This window comes from Lynx rufus, unplaced genomic scaffold (genome assembly GCF_022079265.1).
Source record: "Lynx rufus isolate CCGP_SWC_20201006 ecotype Redwood Valley unplaced genomic scaffold, mLynRuf1.p SCAF_4, whole genome shotgun sequence".
Lineage (NCBI taxonomy): Eukaryota > Metazoa > Chordata > Mammalia > Carnivora > Felidae > Lynx > Lynx rufus.
The window spans coordinates 81,673,426-81,697,644 of NW_025814856.1; the positions used below are offsets into that span (position 1 = coordinate 81,673,426).

At 40.1% G+C, this 24,219-nt stretch overlaps 1 protein-coding gene across 2 annotated transcripts in view; it reads left to right on the top strand.

Moving 5' to 3' along the window:
- The window catches only part of RELN (reelin), a 528,348-nt gene that overhangs the window by 426,319 nt on the left and 77,810 nt on the right, over positions 1–24,219 (top strand). For both annotated transcript variants that reach the window (XM_047096965.1, XM_047096964.1), the window contains exons 32-41: positions 6,471–6,629; positions 6,816–7,004; positions 7,514–7,787; positions 10,276–10,416; positions 10,522–10,699; positions 14,069–14,153; positions 14,994–15,176; positions 18,072–18,243; positions 18,342–18,444; positions 21,314–21,543. In XM_047096965.1, the coding sequence (XP_046952921.1) occupies positions 6,471–6,629; positions 6,816–7,004; positions 7,514–7,787; positions 10,276–10,416; positions 10,522–10,699; positions 14,069–14,153; positions 14,994–15,176; positions 18,072–18,243; positions 18,342–18,444; positions 21,314–21,543 (1,714 nt within the window). The remainder of the gene's footprint in view (positions 1–6,470; positions 6,630–6,815; positions 7,005–7,513; positions 7,788–10,275; positions 10,417–10,521; positions 10,700–14,068; positions 14,154–14,993; positions 15,177–18,071; positions 18,244–18,341; positions 18,445–21,313; positions 21,544–24,219) is intronic.

Here is a 24,219-nt window from a genome sequence, read left to right on the forward strand (position 1 = left end):
TTTTTCTTCCCAAAGTTTGGCCAGGATTTTGCAAACTGAGACACTTTCTTTCTCTTCTCTTTTCCATCATTAAATGGGTAGCTGCATGGAGCCATGATGTCTTAGGTTCCTCATCTAGATCCTTAAGCCTGAAAAGCTCATGGATCCTATCAGAGTCTATTTGTTTTAAGGAATGCAATTCCTTTATAACTTTCAATAGGAAGAAAAAGAGACTTTTACATTTAGTGCGGGGCTAGAAGTTTTTGCATAGGGTGTTATTTACTGAATGCAGATCAGACCCTGGCCATAAACGTTCTGGGGGTACTAGTATCCTTTGGTAGAAGGAACAGTTCTTGGTAAGGATAAACATTAACTTTTCCTGAGCACCTGATATATGCAAGGCACTATTCCAAGTGTTTTATCTGTTAATTCATTTAATCTCCATCATACCTCTTTGCCATAGGTACTATTAGTCCAATTTTACAGATAGAGAAACTGAGACACAAGCAGGTCAAGCAACTTACCCAAGATCATGCAGTCAGTAAGTGAATGAGCAGGGATTCAAACCACTGATGCACATTCCAGAATGGATGTCTTAACCTCCTGCATACTGCTTCTCTCCTTGCCCAGAACTCCACTTCTCTAGGCATCCATACCATCTCCTGCCTCAGTGGTTCAGTTCTGAAAAAATGCAAAAGGCCTGTAACATATATAAGTGGCCTCCAGGAGCTCTGCGAGTAGGATGGGATCCTTAAGGAACCCAAATATGAGTTTCCCTAATACAAAATCTGTGGGCTTCTCAGAAGGGTCCTCCTACAAACCTTGATCTCATGAAAGGCACATAAAGAGTTTTGTAGTATGTAAGTTTATTATCTCAGGCATGACTGTATAAAACATATTGGCTTAGGGGCACCTGGGTGGCTCAGTCGGTTGAGCATCTGACTTCGGCTCAGGTCATGATCTCATGGTTTGTGAGTTCGAGCCCTGGATTGGGCTCTGTGCTGACAGCTTGGAGCCTGGAGTCTGCTTTGGATTCTGTGTCTCCTTCTCTCTCTGCCCCTTTCCCACTCATGCTCTGTCTCTCTCTGTCTCTCAAAAATGAATAAATGTTAAAAAAAATATAAAATAAAAAACATATTGGCTTAAACTGTACCTGTGAGTCCATGGAGCTAGTGATAGCTCTAATGGTCAATCCTAAATGTCCTTGGCCATGTCACCACTAACTGAGACGTTTCATGACATTTTCTGAGTATCTCAGTACTTTTAGTCTAGTAATTATCCAGATTGTATATTTACTGAAACATCTGTAGATGTTTCTGTAAAAGTTTCTGTAGAGGTAAAAGTTTCTTTAAAAGTTTAGAACGTTTTACAGACCATTTTGCATTCCCTAATCTCTTCAACAAAGATTTATTCAAGAATCTGCTCTAAGCCACGTCCATTCTAGGCTGTGGATACAGTGTCTCCAATCATGTGACACGTTATTCAAGATGTGCTAGGTTATGGTGCAATAAGGAACAACCCTTTAAATCTCAGTGGGTTAAAACAGTAAGATTTCTTCTTAGTGCTACATTTTCATTGAGGCTCATCTGAGGTCCTCATTCCAGCATGCAGGACAAGCTGCTGCTGGATAGATTCTAGGTGTTGCCAACTATGTGGCAGAGAGAAAGAGACAGTGTGGTGAAGGGGACCCCAAGTCCAAACCACCAAGTGCCAGAAGCGGAAGAAGCCCTGACCAGAGCAGACAAAAGCCCCATCCATAGGGACACTTCCATTTTAGTGAGAAGAATCAGAAAATAGACAATAAAGAAAAGAAATAAGCAAGATGTTAAATTGACAGGCTAGACAGAAATAAATCACCTGAAGAGATGGCCAGTTGTTGATGGGGAGATTTGATTTAGATAGAGTGATCTGGGAGGGGGCTCACTGAGGAAGTGACATTTAAACTGAAATCTAAAGGATGAAAAGGAGGCAGCACAGGATGAGCTCAGGGCAAGTTTTCCAAGTCAGAAGAAACAGCAAAGGCCAGTAGAAAAGAATTCTGATGTTGGAGAACAGAAAGAAGGCTAGTGTGGGGGTGACTGGGTGTCTCAGTTGAACATCCAATTTCAGCTCAGGTCATAATCTCATGGTTCATGAGTTCGAGCCCACGTTGGGCTCCCTGCTGTCAGCACAGAGCTCGCTTCAGATCCTCTGTCCCCCCTCTCTCTACCCCTCCCCCACTTGTGCACGGTCTGTCAAAAATAAATAAAACATTAAAAAAAAATAGTTTAAGAGGAAGAAAGAAAGGGAGGGAGGGAGGGAGAAAGAGATGAAGGAAGGAAGGAAGGAAGGAAGGAAGGAAGGAAGGAAGGAAGGAAGGAAGGAGGGAGGCTAGTGTGGCTTGGAACTCCTGGAGATGAGGGGCAGAAGTCCCGTTGTGCAGAGAGCCTTGCTAGCCACGGTAAGGAGATGGGGTCTGAATCCATGCATCTTGGACACCAGCTGAGGGCTCTTAGCCCAGGCAACGATATAATCTTATGTAAATTTTTACAAGATCACCCTACAGAAATAACAAGTAGTTCAAAACACGTGACTATCTATGGAACATGTTCTCTGCCCCCGGGGCACAGGCAGGAGCTTTGAGGGCTACAGAGGAAGACAGGGTCCTGTCCTCAAGACCTTATTTCCTGATTGGAGAGGTAGAGCTTTTTAACATTTTCTTTAATCTTGGTAATAAAATTACTGTAAAATACTTGGTGGTTGGAACAGTGTAGCAATTGTGTGTATGACTCTTCTGAAAATCACAGATCCGTATCCCTATGTGTATATGAACTTTAAAGAGGAGAACTGACCAGAGTATTCTGGGAAGCATCCGCTTGTCATAGACATGAAAGTTCTGCTCTACACTTAGCCTCTGGGCAGATTCCCTTAAGATCCTTTTTTTTTTTTTTTTTTTTTCAACGTTTATTTATTTTTGGGACAGAGAGAGACAGAGCATGAACGGGGGAGGGGCAGAGAGAGAGGGAGACACAGCATCGGAAACCAGGCTCCAGGCTCTGAGCCATCAGCCCAGAGCCCGACGCGGGGCTCGAACTCACGGACCGCAAGATCGTGACCTGGCTGAAGTCGGACGCTTAACCGACTGCGCCACCCAGGCGCCCCCCCTTAAGATCCTTTTAGCAACAAGCAACTTTTCTCAACTTGCTCTTGAGCCATTTTCTTAAACTCATTGCTAGCCTTGTAATTGACACCCCACAGGCGTTTCTAGGCCTTGTCTGGAAAACGGGTTGTTAAAATGTAAATCTGCCTAAATCCTTGAACAAATCTCTTCCAGTTGATGAAAGTAAAGATTTTTTACTTACTCAAGCTGAAGCATTAATTTACATATTTGGAATTAAAACCAAAATTAGGCTATTTTCAATAAGACTGGGCAGAACGCAGATGGAGTTGTAATTTAAAAAGAGAAATGTTGTACATGCGGAAAACACTCAGTAGATGAGCTAAAATGGCTTGGTTTTTTTTTCACATGTGCCATGTGTCAGATGACACAGCTAATGGGACTCAACAATTTACATAAAGTATAGATACTGCTGTTTCCCTTTCTTGAATTCCTTCATTTTTTTCATACTTCTCTGGAAGGCACTCCTTTATTGTCCTTTGGGATTGGGCCCTAATCCTAGACTTTCTTGTGACCCTCCTAAAAAAGCAAATGAGGAAAAGGATTGTAAGCAGAAACCAAATGGAATATGGACCCCTTGAGTCATGCTTCTCATTGATACCTGAATCCTCTAGGAAGCTTCAAAATGTAGGTTCTGACTCAGCAGAACTGGGTTGGTATAAATTTCTCCAAGAATGAGTGGCTTAGAGCAACAAACATTAGTTATCTTCTCATTTCTGTGAGTTGGGAATTCAGGAACAGCTTAGCTGGGTGGCTCTGGCTCAGGATCTTCCATAAAGTTGCATACAAGATAAAAGCCAGGAGGGGGGCAGTCATCTAAAGACCCAACCAGGGTTGGAGGATCTATTTCCAAGATGCTCATTTACATGGCTGTTTGGCAAGTGGCCTCAGTTTCTCACTGTGTGAACCTGTCCCTTGGCTGTTTGAGTGTCCCCTATTACCCGTCAGCTAGCTTTCCTCAGAGCAAGAGATCCATGAGAGAGAGCAAGGAAGAAAGCACAATGCTTTTTATGGCCTAGTGTCAAAAGTCAGACACTGTCATTCCTACCATATTCTGCTTATTACATGTAAGTTACTAAGTCCAATGGCACACACACACAGAAAAGGAGAATTAAGCTCCACTCTTTGAAGGGAAGAGTGTCAAAGAATTTGTGGACATGTTTTAACCACCACAGGTAAAGCCTGTTCCCAGCAGATACAGGTGCTGGTCCTGAGACCATACGTTGAGTAGAGGGTATTAGAAAGGACCAGCCAGTGAGATTTTATTCTCATGATGCTTCCTTTCTGGTACTGTAATCTACCTTCTGGATAGGTCACCCCTCAGACAGATGACTGTCTAAATTATTCTCTCTCTCCCTCTCTCTCTCTCATCTAATTAAATGTAAACCCTGTCAACACAAATTAATAACCACAAGAAAAACTAAATTTTGAAGTGTCCACTCTTTCACCCAAAATCACATTAAAAGCCAATAGGACATATTTTGAGCAAACATCAAGGGTTAGGGGTGAGAGTTTTGTCAGCCATTCCTCAACTTAACTAGAATAAAGACCAGAAACAGACTACCTGCCATTTTCTTCATGAACTTTAGTTGACTCTCTTCCTCCAATACATGCATCTACAGCCACCCACTGAAGCTCTAACTGCCAATCTAACTACACCTGTATACATCACGCTCTCTCCCCAAAGATTTCCTCTTCTTTGTGCTATTTTTATGCTCTCATTAAAAATGATGATATCTATTTTAAATATGGTAAGATTAATTTTCCCGAGATTTCTCATTTTTTGCATGTTAGTCATTGTTGTTCCTGGCATCATTCCTTGTCAGATGTGGTGACAATAAATCCATGTGCAATCAATTAGCCTTAAAAGGCTTTCTTCTGGTTCTATATTTTATCCTAATAGTTCCTGAAACTTAGTTTTAGTAAACTCTTAGTTGTTCAGCATGATAAAAGGATTAATAAATTCCTATCAGTCAATAATGTAGAAATTAAAAAGTTATTGTATGTACCATTAATGATTTAAAATTTTCTAGGGCTCCTGGGTGGCTCAGTCCATTAAGTGTCCGACTCTTGGTTTTGTCTCAGTTCACACAATTCATGGGTTCAATCCCCACATTGGGCTCTGCATTGATGATGCAGAGCCTACTTGGATTCTCTCTCTCCCTCTCTCTCTGTGCCCCTCCCCCACTCATGCACATGTGTGTATGCATTCTCTCTCAAAATAAGTAAACTTTAAAACTTTCCAAAAAGGTTAAGGTATTACAAATTAGTATAACAAATACAACTTTACCAAACATAATTTCTATGAATACCCAGAAAGTACTTTGGTATCCCCCATCATAATTATAAATATGCAGTCTTAGGAACAGTTATGGGATAGACAATTAGATAGATGCAGGAAAGCCATCTGCCCTTTCCATCAATAGCAATAGATGGATAGATGGATGGATGGATAGACAGATGGATAGATAGATAGATAGATAGATACCCTGTTGATTCCTTCCATTTCATCATTAGCAATTTTTTTTTTTTTTTGCATCCAACCTTACACTTTCCCCATGTCCTCTTTTAAAATAGAAAAGTTTCCAGAAGAGGTAGCAGGGGCAGCACATGTCGTCCATAACTTTAATGAGCAGGTCCATAAATCATGTCACTTTGGCAACAGGTGAAGGGGTGTTGGGTAGATGGGGTGGGTGAAGAGGGGAAGGGTGACCCAGAAAGGAAGACAGAACTAACATTGGAGGGGAATGAATTTTCTGCTTTGCTATTTAGTAAATGACTTCATTTCAGCTTCAGTAACTAAAGTCTGACAAAGTATGAAGTGCCAGTAAAAGGATCTTTCTGTTGAATAGAATTTCAGATTGGGCCATGCTTACTTACTGTCTGTGCTTCGGCAGAAAAAAACACTACTTGATTTTGTGCCGAGGAGATTGAGATATTTCTTCTGAGTGTATAATAATGATATGAGACTTGGTAATGTTCAGGACAGAATCTAAAATTCAAATGCATGATCTGGAGTGGATTTTTACAACCCCCTTACCAACCTACTCATCACTCATACAGAGCTGAGTAGTCTTTTAAAAAGCTTATGGTTTTGTTTTTTGGGTTTTTTTCTCTCTATTTCCTGGGAGTTGGTGCATTAGAAACTGTCAAGGAATTGATGAGCCTTCAGGTCTACTAATTCATTCCTTGGAAGTTAGATGAATGTGCGCTCATTCTATGAGATGCAATTTGAAGTTTCTGCTGCAGTCTTGCCATTTAAAAAATACTGTTCCTTGCCTTTTTTGCCCTGGGAAAGCTGTCCAAGTAACTGGATTTATGTCTTTTAACTCAGGGCTTGTTGTTCAGTATTCAAATGACAACGGCATACTCTGGCATTTGCTTCGAGAGTTGGACTTCATGTCATTTCTGGAACCACAGATCATTTCCATTGACCTGCCACGGGAGGCAAAGACCTCCGCTACAGCTTTTCGATGGTGGCAACCCCAACACGGCAAGTTACTACTCACCCCACCCTTCCTGGTAGCATTGAGAGCACACAGTTAAAGCTGCATTGTGCTATATGCTTCTTAATTTGCTTTCAGTTTCTAGACAATATGATTTAAAATCACAATCATAAAGGTATTCATATTGCTCTGTAATAAACCTTCTCTAACTGCCTTTATTCATCTGATTGCAGGCAAGCATTCAGCCCAGTGGGCCTTGGATGATGTCCTTATAGGAATGAATGACAGCTCTCAAACTGGGTTTCAGGACAAATTTGATGGCTCCATAGATTTGCAAGCCAGCTGGTACCGAATACAAGGAGGTCAAGTCGGCATTGACTGTCTCTCTATGGATACTGCTCTGATATTCACTGAAAACATAGGTATATATTTTCACCAGATAAGGGGAGAATATTTAATTAACTAGAGGACTAAATGAACTAAAACCCAAGAGGAGCCTGTCTAATGCAAAACTGTGTACATAACTGCCTGTGCTGGGGGAGACCCTTGGGGACAAAAGGAGTTGGATTGACCTCTACTACAACTCAGTGCATTCAATGGCAGCCTGCGTTAGAACTGTCCTTCATGTGTGATCTAAGGTTTCTTGAAAGCAGAGCAAAACATCTCTATCTGAAGACATTCCCATGTTTCATAATTTGCAGAATTGCAGATGTAAGACTCTTCAAGGTGGTAACGCTTTTCAAATTAGCAGCCTGCCATATGTCCAAGTCTAGGCTAACCCAAATAACAACAGTTAATTGGGAGATAAAAAGTCACTTCAGATAAGACATGGTTTTCATTTGCTATTGAAAGTGTTCATTACAAGCACAGATGCCAAATAAGCAAAGAGAGAACAATTATGTGCTACCATTAAACTCTTCCTTTTTTGTAGGAAAACCTCGTTATGCTGAGACCTGGGACTTCCACGTGTCAGCATCGACCTTCTTGCAGTTTGAAATGAGCATGGGGTGTAGCAAGCCCTTCAGCGACGCCCACAGTGTGCAGCTCCAGTATTCTCTAAACAATGGCAGGGACTGGCATCTCGTCACTGAAGAGTGTGTTCCTCCAACCATTGGCTGTCTGCACTACACAGAAAGTTCCGATTACACCTCAGAAAGATTCCAGAACTGGAAGCGAATCACTGTCTACCTTCCCCTCGCCACCATGTGAGAATTGTTGTTTGGCTTCATGTCAGAACTTTAGATTCCTGTCACCTAATTTGAAAATAATTGCAATTCTACTTGGCAATTCTATTACTCTCTCATGATAATTATGCGTGGGGTATGCCAGGGGAGGAAAAACAAGTAAAGGTACAAGGTGCTATGGGTTGAGATTTTTTTTTTAAATGTAGTGAATGAGTTCCAAAAGTTTTACAGGTCTCAACTTTTCCTTGGGAACATGAAGTCTGCCCACCAGATTGACTTGTAAAAATGGGTTCTGTGCTGCTGTAAAAATAAGTATCTACCCAATAGCCCCAGAGTGATACTTGTTTACGTCAAGCAGTATGTAAAGTCACATACATATGGAAGAGTACCCTTAGTTTCTTTCTTTTCATTCTCAGTACCACAGTAGGAATAAAAAATTGGTTCCTTTGGAACACTCTTATGTTTCTTCCCCTTCTTATCTTTCTTCCCCTCCCTGGCATATTTCAGATCACTGTCAGGAGTTGTATGAGGGCTTACAGCAGGCTTCCACTTTGGGAGTTTAGGCATTTGGGAGATTTGGGGATCTTTCTAGGAACCAATGTGCACTGTAGTGGGGCTGGTTAGAGATTGTGCCATCCTGGGACTGCTTCCCTTGGATTCCTGCCTCTCCCCGCCACTACTACATTCTGAATGACAGGCAAGTTGGCCTCTGCAGGCTGCATTTGCCAGCTTCCTGCATCGGCTGGCTTCCTGATAGATGTAATGGCAGACACTGGCAGGATAATCAGAGCAGAAAGAGAGATAAACCAGGACATTCCTCCCCCTTCCCTTTCTGTGTCAAGTGCATCTTGGCCAACTTCAGTGGCTCCAGCTCCCTGGAGATAGCCCTCCATGTAACCCTGGCCTCTGGGCACCAGCAACCATGTCTGCTTCCTCTGCCCCTCCAGCTTGGACTGGTAGTGGCCTCCTGACTTTGCTCAACTCTGGTTTCCTCACCCACCCCTGTTGGCTTCTCAGCTCTGGCACTAACTATGCCTCCAGTTCCCTGTGTTAAATTCTGTCTATATCAAATACTTATAGTGGTTTCCATTTAGCTGATTCAATTCTGATTCAGAGATGCACAACCAAGTGGAGGAAAAAAATGCAGGAAACCAAAGGATTTCATTGTTTAACCTAAAATGGTTTCCTCTGGATCCTCAGAGAAGTGCTTACCTGTAACTCATTTATTCACTTTATTTTTATTCCACAAACATTTATTGAATATCTGTTATGTTTTAGAACACTGATACAGAATGAATAAGCCGACGCCAGGATCCAAACATATTATTTAGGATAACATACATCTAAACAGTTGTTTATGATATAAAATGGTGACCATGATAATAGGGATTTTATTGAAACACAGTGGGGTACTACCTAAGTGAGTTTTGGGGGAGTTGAGAGAGATTCCTGGAGGAGCCAGTGTGTGAACTGAATAAGCGAGTAGAGCTTGTCCAGGTGAAAAGGGTTCGTGGAAAGGCATTTATGCTTTGTAAGCCAAAACAAAATCCCAAAGACCAGAAAAAGCTTGAGCTGATGGGGAAATTCAAGGATTCGGTATTGCTGGAGTATAATTATGAGGCAAGAAACGGGGAAAGATAAGACAAGGGAAGAGGTCAGATGATGAAGGGGCCGCATATATGGGCCTAAGCCAGTTGGCCTTGACATTGTTCAAGCCACCATGCTGGCAGCCATGTTGCATTGAGGGAATACTTGTGTAGGGGAAACAATAGCCCTTAAAATGTTACTATTGAAATTGTTCTTCAAGTAGACTGTGCTCCCCATTCCAAATAACTAACAAAATTCTGTGCGATCTGTTCCTAAATGAGGGTCTGTGACTGCTGTTTGTTAAAGCTGCATATCTTTCTAGATAAGGTGATCTTCTGACAGTCTATTCCAAGTTGCATATTGCAAATATAAAAGAAAATACGGGAACACCTCACATCATTCTCACCCTCAACTTTAGGGAGCTAGAACCCCAGGCACCAAAATGGAGGCAGAACATCCACGGGGCTTCCATTTTAGTGTCTCAGAAACCGTTTAGGGACCGTAGAACAGGGACCTCAAGGCAAGAACTTTATGAGATTCCAACTTTTCTCATGTGTATCATCTTTCATCTCGTTTCCCATCCTGAACGACAGTAAATGCCTGAAAGCAAAAATCAAAATCGGACACGCTGTTCGAACACAGAATAAATCGATAGTTTGAAATAACTTTCCCGTCCCAGGTGCATTCAGAGACACTTGCGTGGAAGAAAGGGTGAAATATTTAAAAAACACGTTTTCTTCTACTCTCTTGCTGGTGGGTTCAGCAGGCAAGGGCACCCAGTACTTGGTATGAGAAGGGAGTATTTTGAAGTAAAGGAAATTGGAATGGGGAGGAGGGCTCTTCAAAGTGAAAGGAGAGTTAAAATAAATGTTCTCCTACTGTCAGGGTTGCTTGTCGAACCAAGTGTGTTTTCTTTGGTTAGATCTCCCAGGACCCGGTTCAGGTGGATTCAGTCCAACTACACCATGGGGGCAGACTCCTGGGCTATTGACAATGTTGTGCTGGCTTCAGGGTGCCCCTGGATGTGCTCAGGAAGAGGGATTTGCGATGCTGGACGCTGTGTGTAAGTCAATAAAACTGGCAGTTTCTTTCTTTACCCTGCAAAAATAAAAATGGCTTTTGAACTCATGACAAAGAATGCCTTTCCACCACTCCTTTTTTTTCTTAGGTGTGACCGGGGCTTTGGGGGAGCCTCCTGTGTGCCCATGGTCCCCCTGCCCTCGATTCTTAAGGATGATTTCAACGGAAACCTACATCCCGACCTTTGGCCTGAAGTGTATGGTGCGGAGAGGGGGAATCTGAATGGCGAAACCATCAAATCTGGAACATCACTCATCTTTAAAGGGGTTAGATAAGATTCTGCTCCTCTACACTGCTACCAGAATTCCTTCCTCACACACTGCTCCACACAAATGCATTCCTGAATCTTCTCAGATGATGCATAATTTTATACCTAGCTGTTGTCTGCTAGCCCGGACCATGTTTCCTCCTCTGTTCAGCACAGTCATTCTTTAGGATTAATTAGGCATAAAATCTTTCCTCTACTTTGATAATCAGACCTCCATTACTTTCTGCTGGAATTATACACACACACACACACACACACACACACACACACACACACAAATTATGCATATGCAGTTTCTAGAATCTTGACTTCTAGAATGTAGCGGTTTATGTGGTGTTGAATATATAACTTGCAGAATTGTAGAAACTGATTTTATAAAAGGTCTTTTCCATTTCCTTTCTTTTTCCCCCCTTTTCCTCCTGTTAATGGAGCCCTTTCATGACTTCAAGAAAGCCAAACTTGTGAGTCAAGTGACCTAGCATTCTCGGACATTGTTAGTATGTTTTTGTATTTCAACCTAGATGTCTGGTGAGAGAGACGTTAAGCAATTATGTGAAGCACTGTACCGGTTGGCACATCTTCCTGTGTGAATATATGCTTTATTGCATCTCCCAGCATGGGGAAATCAGCTGATCTAGATGTGCAAATGAAATCTTTAACAATAATCTGCATGGGTTTCTGTACAACCCTAATGATGAACACCTAATACTTAGAAAATTGGACACTCTGGAACTTTTTCAATTATAGCTGATAGATACTGCTTATCACCCTTGTTTGAATCCTGAACTCTTTTCAAGCTTGGATGAGAGAGAAAAAACCCTTAGGGGTTTGAGAGATTTATAAGTCCCTAAGAGCTATGAGAGGCCAAAGAAATGGAGGTGGGACCCTTCAGGATGGAAACTACTGGTTTTTCTGTGTGTGTGTGTGTGTGTGTGTGTGTGTGCGCGCGCGCGTGCATGTTTGTGTGTTTTCAGTCTTGTCTGAGGCATTAGCTCTCATGACCACTGGCTCACTTCCCATCTGTTTGCAACAGGGACAAGACCAAAAAAGTGGAAGCCCTGAGACTTTTCATGATTTAAATATCTTTACCTGATAAATTTTTAAGTAATGGAATTAACCTGGTCCCTAGATCCTATAAAGGAGGAAGACACACGGTGTTTTCTATTTTCCCTTTAGCCATCCAAATGCAAGAGCAGCCAAGCATTATACGTGTTAGACATATTATCTATCAGCCCTGCAAGACGGAGAGAGGGCTCAGCATGTGCCATTCAGTAGCCTGCAGTTTGACCTAGAAAGGCATTCTTTCGTAAAAAAGGAAATGATAGTACCTCTTTAATGTTTATAGATTCAGTAGCACTATCAGCTATTCAAATAGCTTGTTGGATACCAAAGGACTCCCACATTTAGCCCAAATGGATGAATGAATCCAGAAAAAGGATGAGAAAAGAAACCTATCTATGGGAGCTAGAATATACACAGGAGCAGGGCCTACAAGTTCCATCATGTAATTAATATCAAGGGCCGAACTATAAGCCGATACTGCAAACGTGAAACATACTTTCATGTAGGTCATGCCCACTTTCTACACAGTCTTTCCTACAAGATGCAACGTGAAATGGTCGTTTTATGGCTAATCTGTATTTGCCCACGGGAACCACTTTATCCTTAAATTCCATAATCAAGGGGGCAGAGTCATCATATTCTTCTAACTTACTGTTAGTAAGGGATCTTTATTAGCTGGATCTATTAACTACCCACCTCAGAGCTTTTTCATGGCAAGTTGAAGAAGTCACCATTCCTCATAACCTCCACCTCTACATGGCACCAAGCTGTAAGACCCTTCAAGGCTTTGTGCTTATCAGAGTATGAGGGAGAGAGGAGAGACAGTGAGACATGAAGAATAGGCATTGATTAGATGCCACAGACTGATCAGGGCAGTGAGTTATTAGGATAAAAGAAAAACGAAGATTGGGAATAGAAGGATTTTCAAATGCAACCTTCAATCCTAGAAGCTTGAATCTATGCGTTATAAAGTTCGGGGATACATATGCATGCGGTTACTTTTTCATTACAGTATTAAATCATTCTCAAATTCTAAATTTAGCATTATCTGGCTTTCTTCTCCCCACAGCCAAAGATGATTTAATAAACCAAACACTAGTGTCCCATAAAGGGTGGAAGATAAGTTTCACAGTCTGACATATCTGGGTTTGAATTCTACCACTACTGCTTTTAAACTGTACAATCTTGAGCAAGTTACTTTCTCTGAGTACCAGTTTCCTTCTGTGCATCAGAAAGATAATAATTTCTTGCCCTTACAAGTTTATGTGTTTTAAAGAAGTGTCTATTTTAGAACCCAGCATGTTATAGACATTCAGTAATATGGTTGCCATGACAAAATTAGTTCTATTTAAAATTTTTCAGTTGTTGAGCATTGTGCTTTCTAGTAAATATTAAGAAAAAGAGGAAGAGTTTACTTTCTCTAGCTAAAATTACATTGGGTGTTTGTTAGTTGATAATTAAGAAATCCAGTGTCCATTCAGTATCACATAGCCCTATGTCGCCAAAGAGTCATTTCATTCAGAAGTCATAGCCAAGTAAGAAACTAAATAGTAATGCCTATTTGTACCTTAGGACATATGCATAGAGAAATTCTGTTTTCCTGGCTGTCACTGCAGTGCTTTAAACACACGGAGAAAACAAGCTACGGAGCTGTCAATCCCAGGCAACCAGAAATAGTTAATTAGCAGAAAAAATTACCAAAGCTAATGTGATCGCTTTCTTTCTTCTTTGGCTTCTCTGCATGAACAGTTACAGCCGAAGCATGGGGACTTGCTTAGTTATGCCTTATTTAACTTGACCAACTGGAGGGTGTTGTGTCAGCCTGAATGAGAGCCTCCCAGGGCTGTCAGCATGCACAAAGGAGTAGTAAGTTCCTGAGACTCCTTGGAACACTGTAAAAGTTACCTATTAATTCCCAACTTCCAGCAGGCTCACTTGGCAGAGAATTTCCGTCTGATTCCTCATTACTTCTCTCATGGCATGCTGTGGTCAAAGGAGGCAACTTTTTTAAAAAGGCCTGTAGATATGTAATGCTATCATTTTTGCACTGCTTTTCATAAAAGTCACAGCAAAGCGTGGTTTAGAGTTGAGACAATGAAATTGTGTTATGCAATCATAGGACATGAGAGCCTCAAGAAAGGGAAAATCATCAATTTTTCCTTTTGAACTGGACCAAACATTGCTTCTTGATCATTACTTATATGTATCTATTACTTAGTTAATACAAGTTAAGTGTTTAAAAGTCAAAGGAAAATAATTTTGCAGATGAAATAAAGTTGCTTAACGTATATGTTGTTGTTTTCAGGAAGGACTGAGGATGTTTATTTCAAGAGATCTCGACTGTACCAATACTATGTATGTCCAGTTTTCACTTAGATTTATAGCAAAAGGTAAGCTTTTTCTATGGGTAGAATTCATTATTTCCCTTCAGAAGAACTCCCTCTTACCTTGCACAATTACTCCCCCACAAAGAAAAAATGGATTTGAGGCCCATAGATTCTCTTACATCGAAGAACTAACATAAACTTGAGTAAATAAACATTCACAAATGTGCTTCTATAATCTAAGTTCGTCTTAATATAAGGGTAAGGTAACTACTGATTTTGCAATAATTTCATATAGGTGTAGTAAGTAATCATGCTAGTTCTATGGTAAATTTATCATCATGTCCCTGAGTCTTTTTTCCACCACCACTTCCTAGGTGTAAGGATTTTATGTTTTAAAATTTTAACTTATGGAAATTTTGGATTTTCTTTGACAGATGTGAACCCAAAAGAGACAGCTCTTTGCCACTATGACCTTTCATATTAACTAAACCATTTTCTCGACAAATAATGCCATTTGGATGTAATAAACTTTCAAATTGATTTTTGCTTGTATCCTAAGATTTAAACATTTGACCTTTTGTAAAATTGCGATGCCTGTAGAATCAAAATTTTCTGATGTAATATTTCCTAACTGAAATATAGAAAGAAATGTGTTCATATCTGAGAAAGAGAGAGATACTGTCATGTGAAAATCTAAGATCTGGTGTGCATTTTGAGATACATTCATACAGAAAGCCCCACCTGTCATAGCTTTAAGCTGCCTCCCAAGCATTTGGACTATAAAGCCTCTATGCAAATACAGGTCAGCTTATGCATCAATGCCCGAAGAATAGTCTCTTAGAACATACCACTTCCCCATTTTTATCACAATATGTTTTATGCCTGTGGTTATCTTCTTTTTAGGTACCCCAGAGAGGTCTCACTCTATTCTATTACAATTCTCCATCAATGGGGGAATCACTTGGCTCCTAATGGATGAATTTTACTTCCCTCAAACAACAAACATACTTTTCATTAATGTCCCCTTGCCATATACTGCCCAAACCAACGCTACAAGATTCAGACTCTGGCAGCCTTATAATAATGGTAAGAATGCCCATGTTCTCCTATGATCAAAACTGACTGTGACCTTTTAACGTGTGTTTCTAAGATGTGGAGGGAGTGTTTGTCAACTGAGTGGTTTAGTTGTCCGTAACACACGTTTTGCATGCTTCCCTTTTGAGGCGTCTCAATGAATATTTAACTTTATATATCTTTATCACCTCTTTGTACTTGACTCATAAGTTCTCTTGCTAATGTAAATATAGCAAAAGCCTCTTACAGAGCTAAGGTTTTTAAAAAATAATTCAGCATTATCATTAGCCACTCATCAACTATAACTACATTCTTGCTAAATTCATTTAGGAATACATAGTTCTTCTGAATGTGGCATTTCAGTAGTGAGATAGAACAACATTGTAGCAAAATACCATGACAAAAACAGAGGGACTTACACCAAGCAGATAGTGGCTTAGATAAAATATTCTTATCACATACACTCGCTTCAGTGATAAGTTAAAGTGAATGTATAATTTAATAGCATTTTCAAATGGTTACAGAAAATGATTTTACAAATTTGTAATGTTTTATTGCTTCCAATATTTCTATTAACTGCTGATTATAAAGGACCAGACTCTACCAAATCATGCATTTAATGGCCTGAGTAAGCATGGAGATATCACATTAAGCAGATTCTTTGCAGAGGTAACACAGAAATGGATAAGAAAACTCTACTGCTGTCTCTAAAATTTAACCTGAATATTTACTTTATAACTCAAAAACCAAAGAAAAATGTAACTTATTATGAACAGTAAAAATAATCTTTTAAAATCACCAAATAAAAGTGGAAAGAAAGGAAGGAAGGAAGGAAGGAAGGAAGGAAGGAAGGGAGGAAGAAAAAGAAAAGAAAAAGAAAAAAATGTGGGAGTTTCACAGTCCAAAGGATCATTGTCTTCATGGTATGATTAGAATGCTTAGCTGATTATTATTTTTATTTTTTAAACTTATTTTCAAGTTAGTTAACATACAGTGTAGTCTTGGCTTCAGGAATAGAACCCAGTGATTCATCTCTTAAGTGTGACACCCACTGCTCATCCTGAAAAGTGCCTTCCTTAATGCTTGTCACCCATTTAAGCCACTCCCCCCAACCTGCCCCTCCAGCAACCTTCAGTTTGTTCTCTGTATTTAAGTCTCTCATTACCTGATTTTTCTTCACTGTTTTCACCAAATGCTTCCAAAACAAGAAAAGAGAAGACTACTTGAATTAGAACAGTGATAGATTTAGAGAGACATGTGACTTCATTTAAAACTACAGGCTCCTATTTCTAGATTCTTTGTTTTTATGGATTTTTTAAACTTTTTATTTATTTTTGAGAGACAGAAGGAGGCAGAGCATGAGCCAAGGAAGGGCAGAGAGAGAGGGGGACACAGAATCTGAAGCAGGCTCCAGGCTCTGAGCTGTCGGCACAGAGCCCGATGCCGGGCTCAAACTCATGAACTGTGAGATCATGACCTGAGCCGAAGTCAGACGCTTAATTGACTGAGCCACCGAGGTGCCCCTCTAGATGCTTTTATTTTATTTTATTTTATTTTATTTTATTTTATTTTATTTTATTTTATTTTATTTTATTTTATTTTTAAGAACTGTAGTAAAAGTAAAAATCAGTGAGGAAGCAACCTTGGGGAATCCTGATGTTTCTGTTTGGCATGGTCTTATCTCCTTGTTTCCTTCAGTCCAAACAGTGCTTTGCAAAAGCAGCCTGGGTTTGCCCTTCTTATCTACTCAGTAATATCTTTAAACACCCAGCCTATGCTGCTGAATCAAATTCTATGACAGCCTAAGTAGTGATTTTACTGGTTTTCTGTACATTTCCATGTCGCTTCAAATAAACATAAAACTTTTGAAAAGTGTTAAGAAAAAAAATGTATATAACACAGGGTATTTTCTTCTCTGTAGTTTTTTTTTTTTTAATTTTTATTGGAGAGAGAGCGCGCGGGAAAGGGTTGGAAGGAGAGAGGGAATCTCAAGCAGGCTCTACGCTCAGCACAGAGCCCAACATGGGGCTCGATCCCACAACTCTGGGATCATGACCTGAGCCACAATCAAGAGGCAGACAGTCAACCAGCTGAGCCACATAGGCGCCCCTCTTCTGTGTAGTTTTTAACAATTAAATAAAATTATGCATTAGGTCAATGTTTTAGTGACCACAGTCCTTTGACCTGACCAAAGCATGATGCTAAGTCATAGGTTGACTCTAAAAGCTCATTAGTTGGGGCACTTGAGTGGCTCAGTCAGTTGAGCGACTGACTTTGGCTCAGGTCATGATCTCACAGTTCATGAGTTCGAGCCCCACATCGGGCTCACTGCTGTCAGAGCAGAGCCTACTTGGGATTCTCTCTCTCTCCCTCTCTCTCTGCCCCTCCCCTGTTGGCACTCTCTATCTCAAAAATAAGTAAACATTTAAAAAATAAAATAAATAAATAAATAAAATAAAAGGTCATGAGTTTCTCCTTGGATAGACTAGTGTACCTCAGTTTACAATCCACAGGCTTGATCACCCATCTTCACAGATTTAGATATCTTACAGATTCCACTAAACCGTGAAAACATAACTCAAATCCCATTGTTGGGGGTTGGGCGGGGGGGTCGTTAGCACCACTGTAACTGGAAGGCAGCGCACTTTCACAAACTGTCTCAGCTTCCTGAAATCAGTGAGGCTGTTCCATGCTATGTCAATTTAATATGACTGAAAACTTAATTTTTTCTCCTACTTGAACCACTGTAGGTACACTGTTATATAGTTTCTGTTTCTTTTTCTGGAAGGCCTATATCCAACCTGTTGTCACTGATTGCCTTCTATCCTTTACTTTCTTTCCTTGAGCAAAAATATGTCTCTGATTTGTACCATTGGAAAACCTTTTTTTAACCCCAAAATGCCTTAGGTAAAAAAGAAGAAATCTGGATTGTTGACGACTTCATTATTGATGGGAATAATCTAAACAACCCTCTGATGCTTCTGGATACATTTGACTTTGGACCCAGAGAAGACAATTGGTTTTTCTATCCCGGTGGTAACATTGGTCTTTATTGCCCATATTCTTCGAAAGGAGCCCCGTAAGTCTTTAATTGAGATGCTAAAAATAAAACCACTGCTGTACACAAATCATGATGAACTTTTGCCCTAATGGATTTCTGGTTTTCTTACATAACAGTGAGGAAGATTCAGCTATGGTATTTGTTTCAAATGAAGTTGGTGAACATTCCATTACCACTCGTGACCTGGATGTGAATGAGAACACCATCATCCAATTTGAGGTACTTGACTCTGTTCTGTCAGAAATGCTTTCAGTTATATCTTGAACAAAAGCCAGGAAAGCAAAGGAAAATCTCAGATAATTTCATGCATTATAAGTTCCCATTTTTTGCAAGGACCAAAAAAGGTTTTACATCACAATTCATTTTTATTAGCAGAACCAATTATCCTACTAAGGCTTACTTCTGAATTTTTGTCCTTTATGTATTACATAGTCTCCCACCTACTACAATGGGAAGTTGTTGAAATAAATTATTTTAAACATTTTAAAAATGAAAAGAGCCATGCTAATCTTGTGTTGTTGTTTTCACGGTTTTTATGCGTTTAAGACCCAGTCAACATAGTGACCATTATACCCTGCCAGCACATTTCTATGATGTGTATCATGGTGCCGTGAATTTTAACACCACACTATTTTTATAATTTTCGTGTATTTCATTAATATTCATGGACCTCTTATAATTTTGAGGAGAGCAAATTAATAATGTATAAAAGAAAACTTTTATGTGTTTTGAAGACTTAGATAAAATCAGCAGAAGCAAGGGTGTGCTGTGCCAGCATTCAATATCATTAACTTTCAGAGGTACTTGTTTCGTAGCTGAGGTCTATATCAACCTTTGGGAAGGCATAAAATAGTGCCTAATTGCATCAACAAAATTGTGAATATTTGTTTTATTTTTTTTTTCAGATGGGTCTTTAAATTTTTTTATTTTTTTTAATTTTATTTTTTATTTTTTTTAATTTACATCCAAATTAGTTAGCATATAGTGCACCAATGATTTCAGGAGTAGATTCCTTAGTGCCTCTTACCCATTTAGCCCATCCCCCCTCCCACAGCCCCTCCAGTAACCCTCAGTTTGCTCTCCATATGTATGAGTCTCTTCTGTTTTGTCCCCCTCCCTGTTTTTATATTATTTTTGTTTCCCTTCCCTTATGTTCATCTGTTTTGCCTCTTAAAGCCCTCATATGAGTGAAGTCATATGATTTTTGTCTCTCTCTGACTGATTCATTTCACTTAGCATAATACCCTCCAGTTCCATCCACATAGTTGCAAATGGCCAGATTCATTCTTTTTGATTACCGAGTAATACTCCATTGTGTATATATACCACATCTTCTTTATCCATTCATCCATCGATGGACATTGGGGCTCTTTCCATACTTTGGCTATTGTTGATAGTGCTACTATAAACATGGGGGTGCATGTGTCCCTTCGAAACAGCACACCTGTATCCCATGGATAAATGCCTAGTAGTGCTATCGCTGGGTCGTAGGGTAGTTCTATGTTTAGTTTTTTGAGGAACTTCCATACTTTTTCCAGAGTGGCTGCACCAGCTTGCATTCCCATTGAATATTTGTTTTAGATTAACTATCTGTAGCCTCTAAATTAGACTTCTCTTTTGCCTCTCAAAAGTTCAGAGACCAAATGATGCCTTCGTGGAGAAATTATTCTGTATCTATTTTAAACTTTGTTTTATTTTCTAATTCTATTTTAAGTTACTTAAATAACTATTATATTTTGTAAATTGATGCTTACATGTTAATAAAAAGTAGTGCCGGCGCCTGGGTGGCGCAGTCGGTTAAGCGTCCGACTTCAGCCAGGTCACGATCTCGCGGTCTGTGAGTTCGAGCCCCGCGTCGGGCTCTGGGCTGATGGCTCGGAGCCTGGAGCCTGTTTCCGATTCTGTGTCTCCCTCTCTCTCTGCCCCTCGCCCGTTCGTGCTCTGTCTCTCTCTGTCCCAAAAATAAATAAACGTTGAAAAAAAAAAAAAAATTTAAAAAAAAAAAAAAAAAAGTAGTGCCTGTGGCCCTGTTCTGTTATCAAAAGGATCTAGGTAGAAACAAATGCCTGTAGTTGAAATTTATCAAATGTTGATAGTTTACTCATCAAAAGGCACAAGGAGTAAGTTCAACAACAAAAATTATAAATATATCCAGTTGCTACAACAGCAAGAAAATATTAATCTCAATTGCAAGAAGGGAAAATTTCATAGAAAGAATTATATGCATTTATTTAATTAAGTTTTAGTTTATTTACTTGAAAGCGTGGAAAAAGGAATAAAGTGGTTATTTACCTAATGATTAAGAGGATCTTTCTGAGAAACACTCTCCCTGTGCCAGGGAAATGGTGACAGTAATTATATTTTGTTTTGTTTTAATATTGAATACATATTAAAGTTTCTTCACATGCAAAACTTGGGGGGTTATTTGTAAGGTGTCACAAGAAGGAAAACAGAAGCTCTTCCAGGTCTCCTGGATGGTTCAGTTGGTTGAGCATCCGACTTCGGCTCAGGACATGATCTCGCAGTTTGTGAGCTGAAGCCCTGCATCAGGCTCTGTGCTGTCAGCACAGAGCCTGGATCCTGCTTCAGATTCTGTGTCTCCCTCTCTCTCTGCCCGTCCCCTGCTCATGCTCTGTCTCTCTCTGTCAAAAATAAATAAACATTAAATTTTTTTTTTTAAAAAAGAAGCTCTTCCTATTTAGCAGACTGAAAAAAAAATAAACAGCTAGTGGTTAGAAATAAGGAAATGGTCTTTTCATTACGACTTGCTTGGTTTGGCTATGAAAGTAGGCCAGAGGTAAAATTTGGACTCTTTGCCAGACTCTGCCTTCCCCACTTCCTAGCTTTTTATAAAATGAGGGAAAATAAAATTTTTATGAGGTCCTTTGAGGTTCTTTATGAAAAAATTATTATTTGAAGGTAATATATGATATTACTCAGTTAGGCAAAACAGAATTTTAGAGTGTTAAATATTTCAGCAAGACAGTTCACAGGAAAATGGACTCTCGAGAAAATAATGAAGTGGTGAATCATTTCAAGGCTTGTTGCTCCGAAGTAATTTGTATGATTTTTTTTCTTCTTCCCCCAGATCAATGTTGGCTGCTCCACTGACAGCTCATCTGCTGATCCGGTCAGACTGGAATTTTCAAGGGACTTTGGGGCCACCTGGCACCTGCTACTCCCCCTGTGCTACCACAGCAGCAGCCATGTCAGCTCCCTGTGCTCCACCGAGCACCACCCGAGCAGCACCTACTACGCGGGGACCACCCAGGGCTGGAGGAGGGAGGTCGTGCACTTCGGGAAGCTGCACCTTTGTGGGTGAGGACACCGCACTTTTCTCATTGGACGGTTTTCTCGCTGATGTCATCCTTGACTTCCCACTTCATCAGGGGCATCTTCCAGCTTACGTTTCTTCCTCATTCTCCGCTTCAGCAGATCACTGGATGTTCAAAACATAGGACACTGAGCTGACACTACTCACTTATAGTTTGAGGATAGATTTAAAAGAGCGCTCCATGGACTCCACCCTGTAGTGGTTTGTATCCCCATGGGTCTTTATTAGATCACTTAAGAAGCAACAGAAATACGATTCTCTCTAATGTAATTCTCCCCCCTCCTGCCCCACCTCCCAATATAAATGCAGTTAGAATTTATGACTTTCAGGGCGCCAGGGTGGCTCAGTCGGTTAAGTGTCTGACTTCAACTCAGGTCATCATTTCACAGTTCACGAGTTCAAGCCCCGCATCAGGCTCTGTGCCAACAGCTGAGCCTGCTTTGGATTCTGTGTCTCCCTCTCTCTGTGCCCATGCCCAGCTTGTGCTCTGTCTCTCTCTGTCTCTCTCTCTCAAAAATTAATAAACGTTTAAAAAAAAAGAATTTTATGACACTCAGACATCTACCTGTGTCCCTTGTGTAGGGAGAGGGCACAGCTGGAGGATGGAACCCCACAGAAAATCTAGATGTCTCATTAAAAAAAAAATTGCTCCACTCTCTCCCCCACCCCCCGCCCCAGGCATTTCTGCTTTTTCAACCTCTCTCAGCATTCTTGTTACATATATTTGACTCTTCTGTTGAAAGCTATTTGGAGATAAAGGACTTCAATTCTAATAGAAATGAAATGAAAAGTATGGTTCAAAATATAAAACTAATAATACAAGTGAACAAAGAGAGGAAGTCAACAAAGCAGGCTGCCTCAGAATTTGTCTTTTCTCTCAGAAGAAAGAACTCATTCTTTCAGGGGATGTCAAGAAAAGAAGAAAGTACTAATATACTTTCAAGATGGAAATAGATTTACATTCCCAATGTGAAACTCAGCGTAATTAGAAGCTTGGGTCTTCAAGCAAAACTACTAATACCTAGTACTTTTCCAAAAGGGTGAAAGTGAATTTTCACATGTCTGCATTCTCTTTGAACATAAATCCATTTGCTTCTCATCATATCATCAGCATAATTTTTATAATTTGACTGCTAAGGACTTGAATATTTTGTGCTTTCAAGTACATCATTTGGTAATTCTTGCTATTACACCAGGATATTATCCCAATGGAAAATCCCAACTGTTTAAAAAAAAAAAGGCATTACTAAGCAAAATGTCCTCAAGAAGATAGAGCTAACAGTTCGACCAGCACAACCAGAAAGCTGCCATTGTGGACGGTGGGAGGATTGTGTGTAGAAGAATAGGGCAGGGAGAAATAGCTCAGGAAAAACTTTTCAGCCAAAATCAGTTGTATTATTTAAGATTCTATGTTGCAGGAAATATAAAGAGGCTTACCAAAAAGTAGAAGAGCTTACTGGAAGCATACTGGGGAAGTTGCATGGACCCCACCTAGAAAGTGTGAGGACCTCAGCAAAAGGAGTGTGTGACCCCCATTTTTATCATGCTGACTTTACTCTCACTCAGCAAATCACAGTTCTCATGTGCTGGAACTCTTAATTCCATATTTCTGGGAAAGAAAATCTGAGTCACTCATCTACAGCCAGAAAGCTAAGCTATGGAACAGAAGCCTAGCTGTCAAAACTCCATGTAGTTAGCATAGGCAGAGAAAAGGCCTACTGGCCAATCAGACAGACACCTATGACCAAAACCTTAACCATTATGGTATTGTTGACAGCCCCAAGCTTTCTCTCTCTCTCTCTTTTTTTTTTTAAGTTCATTATTTTGAGAGAGAGAGCGTGCGCATGCACACAAGTGGAGAAGGGGCAGAGAGAGAAGGAAGAGAGAAAATGCCATGAGAATCTCCTCACTGACAGCATGGAGCCCTATGTGGGGCTCAAACTTACAAACTGTGAGATCATGACCTGAGCCAAAATCAAGAGTTGGACGCTTAACCAACTGAGCCAATCACGCACCCCACCAGGCTTTCTCATTAATGGACCTCTAATTTCCTCCTGTTCTCAGCTAAGAATTGGATTAACTAGGAAACAACCCTGAAGATAAGTTGTAGGCCTCGAGCTAAATTTTTTTAACAACTGAGACTTGTTTCAGCAAGTTCCCACATGGAAATAATCCTCTTTAAAGAAGTATGCAGTAAAGTCACAGGACAGTGCCCCAGTGTCATGGAAATCACCAAACTTACCATTGGTAATGTCCATTGGGCTGTGTTGATGCATAGGGAAATACAATTTGGAAATCTGAGCAAGAGAAATTACAAGGCAATATAATTTGAACAAGAGAAATGTATATATTTTCACCTATTGGTTTGGGGTGTCAGTTTAAAATATACCTCCTCCAATTTTAAAGGTACAGAACTTAGACCATCATGCTATTTGTACTCCGTGTCATTTTTATTTCCATAAAAAAAAAGTATATCTGTTGAAGAGGCCTGCCCACTCTCAGAATGGTTTAAACCTACCTTTCAAATTGCCTTCAACCATTTCTTGCAAAGAGAAGATTTTGCCTTCATAGTGTTGTCTAGTCCATGTTTCAGTAAAAGAATTAGCACCCTTCTTAAAACCCACACAGGCATGAATTGCTGGAAGGCAAAAGTTAAATTT